We start from the raw sequence: 11,327 nt of genomic DNA on the forward strand, positions 1-11,327 counted from the left end.
CTCTCCCGCTCGTGCTATCTTCGCTCTCGCCGCTTTTTTTTTTCATGCCCCGTTGCCCTTCGCGTTCCCTCTTTCATCAGCTGCGCAAAGACCTAGGCTTGGGCGCTCTTGCTGCTGATGCTACGGCAGGGGTTTCTCCTCATAGGCAGGCTGCACAACACCCCGGATGGCGATGCCCGGTTACGCAGACTGCAGAACCGACCTTCCTCCCGGATGGGCGGCGTCTGCGCACTTTATGACGAGCTGTTTGGTCAACCTTTCACAGTAGTGACGCCACAACCTCCCTACCACTCCATGTGCACCTCCAGTTGGAAGGCAAATGGAAGAAGAGCACCCTGTTACGTTCGGCGACCAGCGGGGGCAGCGATCTTGGAAGTGTCTCCTGTTTACCTGCGACGAATCGCTTCGCGAGGCAGAAAAGCCGTCCCACCGGGAAAGATCAGTGGCGACATCATGTCTCTACACCTTTCAAAGAGTACATGTATCGACACTATAGGAAGAGGAGACTCTTGGAAAAGGGCCGCTACTACGACGCTTTCTCACGGCCGCTCGACAGACCAGCTGGCCGCCAAGGCCGTTCTCCAAACCTGTCGATGACTGGCCCATTCCAGGAACAACAGACGCGTCAGTTCAAGTCTGGCGTGAAGTCACTTGTCTACGAGTGTCCCCTCCTTTATGTGGGGGAGTGAGCTGTGTGTGCCCGAGGGCACTTCTTCGAATGTGGTGGGGAAACGAAGGCGCCGGGGGAATTATGCGCACCCTCGCCCTCAAGGCGGACCTTTCGGTGACTCTCGACGCTCCGATTGGAGGATGGTGGGACCGCAGCTTGGACAGGGGGGGGGGGGGGGTTAACGCGGACTTTGGCGGGCCATCGGGAGTGCTCTCCCATCTGCCCTGAGATGTAGCCAGTGCTTCGATCTAGTATGCTTCGATCCAGTCATCCTAGACTGAGGAGACGTATCGTTCTCCAACTTCTCATGTAAATAATGTAAATAAATACAGTTACTCGATGAGAACCTGTTCCTCCTTTCAACAACGTCTTCAGCGCCAGCGTGGATGAGTCGGACGACGGCATGGGCCAGCTACCACTTTATATATGCCCGACTCCAACTCCTACCACTGGCTAGGGCACGAACCCCAGCTCCTACAACTGGTAGCAGCGGTGAGATTGACCTCACGGAACTCGGATAGACCACGACTCCCAAATCAAACAACCCCCATATTCGAACTAGAGCAGGCAGCGCTGTCCAAGCCCACGAACTAGATGGACACCACCACATACTCACGGATGGATCTGTCCTCCCTGCCAGTGGTTCGGCAACAGCAGCCTGCATAATCCCCGCAACAGGAGAGACCCTAAAGTGCCACCTCCCATTCCCTGCGAGCTCCACAGCAGGAGAGCTAGCTTGTCTCCACCTTGTAGCCGACTACCTAGCTGAACACCTGTTGCAGATCCCCGTGGCTATCTTCACAGACTCCCGACCGGTTCTCCAGGAACTGCTTCAACCAGACCGAGCAGGTGTCACCGTGGCCCGGCTCCTGGCCAGGCTCACAGTAATCCAAAGGAGTGACATCCCCCTCTCACTTCACTAGGCTCCCCTCACACGTAGGGATAGCCGGAAACCAAGAGGCGGATTCAGCAGCCAAAGCAGCCCATCACGGCCGGTCAGAGTAAGCACTGCAATAGCCGCATCGGACTTCACGCGCTACCGACTGCTGAAACTGCTGACCGCAGCACATCCGGACACGCGTGTGGCCGGCGGGCAGGCGGGCAGGCATCCCGGCCACTCCCCGAGGTCGGACTTACCAGGCAAGAGCAGACACTCCTCCTGCGCCTCAGGACAGTAAGCGCATGGCCTGCCCTGCCCCCCCCCCCCCCCCCCCCGAAAATTCAGCGTAGGGATCGCCTCATCACCTGCCTGCAGGAGATGCGGCTCTCCTGAGATCCTGGAACACATCGTATGCCACTGTCCAGCACTCGCTACTTCTAGACAGGCGATGGCAGCCGCACATCAACGCCTCGGCCTTCCAGCCAACACAGTGGAAGACCTCCTCTTCCCCCGCTTATCCCCAGTCACAGCATTGCAAGCCTTCTTAGAGTTTGATGCTGGGGCTGGCCTTGCCGCCTTGTAGCCGATCGCCCATCTATCCGGTCCTTGTGGTCCCTTGCCATGACACGTTGCTACGTCTGAACGTTTTCATATCCTACCTACCTCTCCCCCTCCTGTCTTACCTCGCTTAACTTTCCCTTCTCCCCCACCCCCGGATGCTGAGCCGTGCTTCCATCTGGATAGCAGAAAATAGCATCTTCCTCTCTCTGAACCACTATATCGGCTGCGCTCGTTCGCTCCGCAACGCGGGAACGCCGACGCATGCCGCAGGAACGGGCGCCTAGGAGCGGCGCTCTAAAATAATAGACGACACACGTTAATGCTTAGCACTAGCTACGAGTCGCTTCAGAAACTACTTCAATAAGAGCTGTACTTCATTTGATGACTAGTTATAAAAGAGCGAACAACCTCAACCTCGATGCTTAGTATTAGCAGGTACGGTTACCTGCGGTCCCGTAGGAGGCCAGTAGCGACCCAGGTTAAAGCCATTGATGAAGGCGAAGCCCTTTATCCATCCTGATGGGTCCAGGAATGTGTCGGAAGGATTCTGCCCTTCCTTCAGGGTGAACGTCCCGTGGAAGAAACCGGGAACGCTTCCGTCTCCCTTTCGTCGAACGATGCGTAGGAGTTCAGTGATGTCTCGATTCTTGTTTATGGGAACTGCCTCAGTAGTCCAGTTCTTGATTATGTCTCGATTGAGGGATACCTCCGTGAGCCCCTGCGTGAGCAGTTCCATGTTATACACGAAGGCAACATGCTGTAGAACAGCCTGATGCTTGGCATCGATTTTCTACCGCGGATACAAGGACTGTGTAGTTTTAGAACTGCAGCTACGATCACATTTATTAAGTAATATTTTTCCAGATTCTATTCTTCGTTATAATCTCTTTACTCGAGCATCGGATCCTGGTGATATGGTCACGGCCTGCATGAATAGTCGGTAATTCACATTCCTAATGACTACAACACTCCTTTTAGACTCCCATATACCCATCAAGCGCTTGGGCTGCTTACATCATTCAACCCGCGGATGCTTTCAATTAGATTTTGCTGCATATTTCTCTTCTTAAACGCGTAGTTACAGTTCTTTAATTTGTACTTTCCCAATCGGTGGGTACCGTGTTTTCATATCTGACAGCACGGCGAAAACGAAGCTTCTGTGAATGGGAAAAATTAAGCCAGTTCCACGCTTGTGAAATCTGATGAAACAACGGTGTTTCGCAAGCGTGGGTGTTATAGCGTAAAGGGTATGACGCTCGCCTTCGGGCCGTGAGTCACCATCATAATCATCATCATCAGCCTGTATTTATGTCCACTGCAGGACGAAGGCCTCTCCCTGTGATCTCCAATTACCCCTGTCTTGCGCAAGCTGATTCCAGCTTGCGCCTGCAAATTTCCTAACTTAATCACCTCACGGGCCACTTTTGAACCCGTGAGTACCCGGATTCAAATCCCGCGTCGCCAAGAATGTTTATATTGTTTTTTTTTCTTTCTCTCTGTCTCTTTTTCTCTCTATCTTTCTATTTCCTTCTTTCTCTTTCTCTCTATTTTTCTCACTTTCATTTTCTCGTTCTCCCGCCCATAGCAAGTTGTATTACAATCGTCGGTACAATGCAACCATATGGTTCCCATAAATGCATGTTCTGCGAGCGTGGTGTTTGTATAGCGCAGTGTCTATTAGGCACTGTGCTATACACCACGCTCGCAGAACATACTTTGTTCCCTGTACCGATTTACCGCATGTCAATCTATGGAAGCCCGGCAGATGTTCTCAAAAGGGTTAAAAAAATGCCAGAACACCCTGCAATAAAAGCTTCCTTTTTTTAACTACACACTATCAGTTAAAACCTGGATGCATAGCAAAGGTATCCCTTGGTCAATTAACTGCTTCTTATGTAAGAAATCTGAAACGATTGAGCACGTGTTTTTAGATTACTGGCACGCAATTGTTTTTCTATGTTAAAGGACGTTACAGAAAGAGTTACCTTTAGATCCACAAGGAATAAGATTCTTACCGGGCGAAACAGAGGGTTTTCCGTATGACGCTATAATGCTGTTGGGCCTCCACAGTTTGTAGACAACTAGAACGCAGTTCAAAATGCTGATGTCGTAGTGAGATCTGCACTCGATGACTTCATTGAAAGTGTAGTACGGTTCAGGAATATCTATCGGGCACTCCCTCAACAGCCAACATGGACTGAAATGCTGGACAAAGTGGCATCATTGAAAAAAAAAATTAATGTCGTGCAAGTAAAAATTTCACTGACACGTTTTATCTTGTGTTATTTGTTGTTTTGTGTTTCTGTTGGTGTATAATGTCAAAGTCGTCTGAAAAAAAAAAAGTTGTATAGCGCATTATGCGGTTATGACGCTCGCCTTCGGACCGTGGGTACCCGGGTTCGAATCCCACTTCGCCAAGAAAATTCATTTTGTTGTATTTATTTCTCTCCCTCTCTGTCTGTCTGTCTCTCATTCTCTGAAACTCCTCTCCTCCTATGCTCTGCGTTCACTCTCTCCAGCTCACGCTCTCACAGCTCGACGATGCTGCGGCCGACGAGACCAGCCTAGCGACGCTTTAACAGCTCCGCTGTAAAAATTGGATGGCTTGGCGTTGCGCTGAAGCCAACGTCAGAACGCCGCCGTGATGACGAAGTGCCGTCAGCGACGTTGCAGGCGTCGATTGTGCAGGCATGAAAAAGAGGGAAATCTGTGTGCGTCGGCCAGCGGGTCAAAGAAAGGGTTAGACAGACTTGGCGTTTACTGCCGTCGCTGTTCAGACAACTGCATGCACCACGGTGTGACATGCTCAGCGAGAATGCGTCGGTACACAACGCTCGTGCAAGCTAGCGGAATATAGAACGCTGACCAGGATGACGTAAAACTATTACGTTATCCCAGCCGCGACTCCGGCAGATCCCATTGAGCGGACCGCGACCGATGTGTCCAATTGACTGAGTCGCTTTTGCGGTCCAACTCATAGTGCGCCTTTGCAGACAGTTTTAACTTCCACTCGCGTCAATTCCACTCGCGTCGACGGTGTGAATGCGCATCGAGCGTTGCTATCGCAATAAAATACGCTGGTATTAAAGGAATGAAAATTTTGAACCAGTGCTCATGGAATCTTTAACTGGCTAGATGCTAGTTGACGGCCATAGACATCCAAGTTATAAGCCTTTACCTAAAAGTTATTTAAAGAGGTCCCAACCAACCCTCGGGCTTGGTGAAACATGAAGAGAGACTGGATGACCACGAGAAGGCGCGTGTGAAACAGTGGTGTTGATGAGAAGCGCTTCCCGTGGGCAGCGCGTGCGAAGGGACACACCGGTAGCGCTGCACTGCCGATCCGGGCAGCATTGCATGTGTAGCGTGCGTTGGAAAATGTGGCCCGACTATTACTAAGTGAATCAACAAGCGTGGTGTGAGCGCGCACAAACACGAATAGATCACACTGAATGACTGCAGACAACGACTGTCAAAACACCGGCAGCAAGCATACGCCGCTCCGGGGAAGGTACGTGCGTCTATCGCTGCAACGGAAACTGAGTGGCGAATGTACGGGTCAGAGCCGTGTGGAGATAAGAGACGGTGCGCGCGAGCGACGAGTGACGAGCGCGGTTGTTGGCAGAGAAGTGCGCCCCCCCTGCTCCCTCCGGCGCTCGCTTCCCGCTTCCTTGCTTGCGCGTGGGAGATTGAGTGCGTTCGCTCTCCGTGATAGCGCGCGTCCCCGCACGCTTCCGCTCGGGCATACGGCGCGCGGCGAAGATTTTATCTATAGGGAACCTCACGGCGACGGCGACGCCGACGGCAGAAATCCAGTGGAAGTGTCCATATAATTGCTATCGCAATAAAAACATAGTCCGCTGACAGCGGATGTGAACACCTCAGCCAAGTTTTGCTGGCGTCTTTGTTCTCCAGCTTCTTTGTTAATTTCCAAGTTTCTGCCCCATATGTTAGCACCGGTAGAATGCAATGGTTGTACACTGTTCTTTTCAATGAAAGTGGTAAGCTCCAAGTCAGGATTTGGGAAGGCCTGCCGTATGCCCTCCAACCCAATTTTATTCTTCTGCAAATTTCCTTCTCATGATCAGGGTCCCCTGTGAGTAACTGATCTAGATAAACGTACTCCTTTACAGACTCTAGAGGCTGGCTGGCGATCCTGAATTCTTGTTCCCTTGCAAGGCTATGAAACATTATCTTGGTCTTCTGCATATTAACCTTAAAACCCACTCTTACACTTTCATTGTTAAAATCCTCAATCATTCGTTTTAATTAGTCCCCATTGTTGCTGAATAGGACAATGCCATCTGCAAACCGTAGGTTTCTGAGATATTCGCTGTTGATCCTTACTCTTAAGTCTTCCCAGTCGAACAGCTTGAATACCAAAAGTAAAGAGCTAATGTGATATCTCTTGACAGACTTTTGTGGGGGAAATTGACGTGTGGAGAGTACAGCGAAGCAAAAGTTAAGGGCAATCCAAACACGTATTTTTTTTTTTTAGTCAGGCACAAGATGCATTCAACTGTCTGCTGTCTTCTAGCGTTTTGTCTTATCTCATTTTCTTTCTTTTTTGTGTGATAAAAGACATTACTGAAAACATATATATCAGGAGAAGCATTCTGCATGGATCAGCTACTGAATTTTTTTCATTCTAACCTTTTTGCCAAAGATATGACGGCTGTAAATTGGTGACTTCATTCATCATTGGGCAATAAATATTATAAATACCGTTTGTACTGCTTGGATGACGAAGGAAGTTGTGGGTAGTGCTTGCCAGGAAGCGCAGCCTGTGGGGACTGCTTTTGGATAGAGGAAAAATGCAGAAACGTGCTTTAAAGAATGCCATGGGTGGTCAAAATTAATCAGGAGCTCTCCACGAAGGTATGCCTCATAGCAGCTTTGGGATGTTTAACACCATGAATCTACACATGAGTCCTGTCTTTTAAGGAGTTGAAGCCTTTTGCTTCAAGCGAGGTGCTTTTCAGCAGCCTGTCTGTCCTAGTTCAAGCTAGCTGAGCAAGATACAAAAACGCATGCACACTGTACTTTTCAGTATGGGGCAAATAATTGTGGAACATTCCTGTAAAAGTACATATAGATTTCTTTTGTGGTGCATTTTGTTCGTTTAGTTCAGTGTAGAAGCCAGAAGATAGATGCAGAATTTAACAATTACTGTTTTTGAAATTTGTCCATAACTCTATCCCATATGGAGCATTTCTTCTCAAAACTTGTTCGCAAGTTATCTATCAAAGATAATGCTGAATACTCTTTGTAAGACACCATTCATATGGATATTCTATTGCTGAGCAGCCCAAGCAGCTGCGTTTAGTACTGATCAGTTTACTGTTGCTAAATACATGAAAATTGTAATAACAAGGGGTGTTTGAAGTATCTCTCAAGTTTGTGAAGTTGTATACTGTGTAAGTGATGTCATCGTACTTATTGACAGGTAGGCATATCTGGCTGAAGCCGTTCTAAAAAGTTAGAATATCCTTATTGCAATTCATTTATGGCTACTTTGCACAAGTATATGATTCGTACATGTAGCAGGCGTGTATGCTGTGCAGCAGTACTGCTTCAGTTTTTTTTTTTTTGTTGAAATTCTGCCAATCCCATAAGGGATTATTGCAGGATGCGGCGTTCCACTACCCACAAGGACGTCGCCCAAAAAGAGGCCTTGGAGCCCAGAGGTGTGAACCCAATTCTAAGTATGTGTGGCAAGGCAGTCAGTTGAAACCTTCGCTATCATTGTAGGTCATTTGATGTCACATTACTGTGGATGACTACTACATGCTATCTCGTCCACATACGCAATGCATAAGGCTATTGTAACTATTATAGCATGTTTCCTCCCTTGGGCTCCCAGCAAGGCATCTTAATTTGACCACGGGGGATGTCAAGAACTCATTATCGTCACTGCTTGCTTGTGGCCTCTGAGAATATGCACGAAAGGGTTGGGAAATAAATGTCAGTGTTTGAAAAAAATTGATGTCCTTTGCTAACAGAAACATGCATTTATATCCCACTCATGTTCAAGGTTACATCAGATCACTACCAGAAAATTTCAAAAAATGCTGGAGAAAGTGCGTAAATGTCACCAGGCTGTTTCTAGGGCGAGCAACAGAAAGTGGGAAAAAAGTTACTAGGATGTTTCCAGGTCGGTGAATAAAAGGTTGGTAGAATGTTAATGTAAGGTTTCTATGATGTATTAAGATGGTTAGTATGGCAGGGTTTGCTTTTAATATTTGAAGGATGTTCATTCATCGTTTAAATAAACTTTGTAAATAAATATATAATTCAATATCGGTTGCCAATAGTCGACAGGATGTTGGTATGAAGTGTTTACGAAGTTTAAAAACGGTAAGAAACCTTTTAATAAACCGTTGTTAGGTTCCAGTAACATTTGTCTAAAAATTGTGTCATCTGAGTTATTAGAAATTTCTGTAAGGGTGAGATTCTCATTCCAGATTAACCCCCGTATTCAGAAATGCACCTTAACTTGAAACCCACGCTTGACTTGATTTAAGTGACATCTGTCGTGTACGCACCTAACGAAACGCAATCAACATCTTAGGCACGTTTATGCCAGGCGTCATTTATATCAAGTTAGCCATGCTCTTCCAGTTAATATCCATTTCTACATGAATACGGGGGTAACACGCCGATCTGTATATGTTTCGGAGTTGATGTTGCAGCTCGCTATAGCAATTCGTGCGGTGCTTTACGATCTTTCCAATGAAATGCCGGTCTCCTAAACCCGCTTTTTCTTTACACGGTCGGGTACAATATTTTTGTTTCTTAATTTGCAGCTACATATAGCCTGCTTTAGCCACGTTTCCGAATGTCAGAAAGCGTCGTAATTAGGCATAAACAGCTATTAATTCTCTTTCGGTATGCATAGTGCGAAAGTGTCATGGTTAGCAGGGAAATAAAATTTGCATGACATCCTCGCTGATGAACTAAGTTCGCCATGTACGCACCTTCGAGTCGTGGTTCAGGACACCATAGCACTCCCTTCCCATGTTTTCCACGAGAATGGAGAGGTTGTCTCCTTTCTTCACAGGAATCTTGTCCCACAACTTCGGCATCCCATTACTGACGAGATGATTGTAAAAGATGAACTGTTTGCCTCCGGCGTGAACGTAAGCCCGGTCGCGTAGCGTCGTCAGGAAAAGGTAGGCTCTACCCTCGGTGACCACGTTGACTGTAGTCCTATAAACCAGGAAGCCATAGGCGTGTCTCATTGCCTCGAACGTCAACGGGTCGACTGACTGCTTTTGTTCGAGCCACTCCTTGCTGCGGAAGTGGTCCATCACTTCTTCCAGGGAAATATGTTCGCCGAGGTAAACGGCGCCCACGTTAAGCTTGGTCTGGTTTTGGGGCATGTCCCCGCTGGGCACGTGACCGAGGTAATTGGTCACCAGGTCCCGTATGTCGTAGTAGATGGACCTTATGTCGCCGTCTTCGGCGACGGGTGCTCCGTAGTCGTAGCTGGTCGTGAGGGGGTAAGTATTGGATTTCGCCGACTTGAAGCCGAAGTTGGTTCCACCTACGAACATGTAGAAGGTCACGGATGCGTTGTGGGTCATCATGACCTTGAATGGGTTGATAATGGCGTCCTTCGTCTTGCTGTTGTGCGAGTAACCCCAGAAGTCCATCCAGCCCGTGTAGTACTCGATGACGACCATGGGGGCCGGCTCTAGATTGGCGCGTTTCATGATGCCGAACACGTAGGGCACGTCGTAGTGCGACGGGATGTTACCGGCGACGAGAATGTCGCGCACCCAGTCACATGCGTAGTAAGAGTAGAAAGGGAAATCCGTGCGGTAGTAGACGACGTCCTTGCCCATGTGAGACTCCATGATGGTTAGCAGGTGGCTCATATACTTTAGGTCGCACTTGCCGTAGTGGCCGTACTCATTCTCGACTTGCACGGCGAAGAGCGGGCCACCGTTTCGGTACAGGTGGGGTACAAGCATGGGCAGGAGCTTCGCGAACCACCGGTCCACTGCCGCTACGAAGTTACTGTCGCTGCTTCGATATGCCATCTTGGGGTGATCTCTGAGTAGCCAGTACGGCAATCCTCCGTTGTCCCGCTCCCCGCAGATGTACGGGCCCGGGCGAGCTATGGCTAGGAGACCTTGTTCCTTGATCTCCTTCAGGAAGGCGTCCAGATCGTAGTCGTCGTTGAAGTTGTGCACTCCCGGCTCCGGCTCGTGTCCGCTCCACTCGATGTAGAAGGAAACCGTGTTGAGGCCGGCCATCTTGATCTTGTACAGTCGGTCCTTCCAGTATGCCCTCGGAACTCTGAAGTAGTGCATTTCGCCTGCCACGAAACGAAACGGCTGACCGTCTTTCACGAATATTGCGCGCGTATGGTCCACGACAAGCGAATGACCCTCGGAACACTGGATCAACTCGTTGAGTAAAAAGTTAGCGTAGACGCAAAGCAGGACTGCGGGAATATCTCCCGACATGTCTTTGCTGCTGGCGCGTGGGGTTGAGCGATGTTTACACCGTTACCTTCTCAACTGATTACCGGGTACAAAAAGTGGGCAGCCGAAATTCGCCATTCCGAGAGAACGTCATCACTGCACAGAAATCTTGTTGGAACTTTACCTCTGCGACATTCAGCCTTCAACGCTGGATGCAGTATACAGTTACAGATATTGAAATCAGATTATCTGCAATGGCGGGCATACGTCACTGGGCATAAACATGCGCCGTCCACGTCTCTACCGCTATAAACCGGAATACAGAAAAGCATCTACATCTTGGTGTTTCCAGCGAAAGTAACGTTCTTCAAAGGAAACGCTGCAAGGTTCGGTTGGCGGAGAAAACAGCTGTGATAAGTTCGCGCAGAACGAGTTCGTATTCATGGCATTTTCCGCTTTACTTGGTCGCGTTCCGTGGCGTTTTTACGCAGAAATTATGAGGCTTCGGCACTTCATGGCATCTTATACGATCAATTGGCATTAACTACTTTTATAACCGACTCTCTTGATGACGTATTGTGTGTGTCGAGCTCTGAGACACGTTCGAGTAAATGTCACTGCTGGGTTTCCTATAGAACCTGTAGAAGTGGCACGGCTCCAATATCATATAAAGGTTAGGAAAAAAAACTGTCAGCCCTTCCACTGGGGTGGAGAGGGAAGACCAGCGAAGCTGTACTATGGTGGGAATTATGTATTTCCAATTATGAATATTAAGATGTAAGGT

At 48.6% G+C, this 11,327-nt stretch overlaps 1 protein-coding gene across 1 annotated transcript; it reads right to left on the reverse strand.

The window, feature by feature from the left end:
- Nucleotides 1–1,431: 1,431 nt before the first annotated feature.
- Nucleotides 1,432–10,615, reverse strand: LOC119432790 (beta-galactosidase). The gene is made up of 3 exons (XM_037699948.2): nucleotides 9,089–10,615; nucleotides 2,557–2,829; nucleotides 1,432–1,548 (listed from the first exon to the last, which is right to left on the reverse strand). Exons 1-3 carry the CDS (start codon nucleotides 10,583–10,585, stop codon nucleotides 1,432–1,434), a joined length of 1,887 nt encoding a protein of 628 aa, XP_037555876.2. The 5' UTR covers nucleotides 10,586–10,615.
- Between the last annotated feature and the right edge of the window lie 712 nt (nucleotides 10,616–11,327).

This window comes from Dermacentor silvarum, chromosome 11 (genome assembly GCF_013339745.2).
Source record: "Dermacentor silvarum isolate Dsil-2018 chromosome 11, BIME_Dsil_1.4, whole genome shotgun sequence".
Lineage (NCBI taxonomy): Eukaryota > Metazoa > Arthropoda > Arachnida > Ixodida > Ixodidae > Dermacentor > Dermacentor silvarum.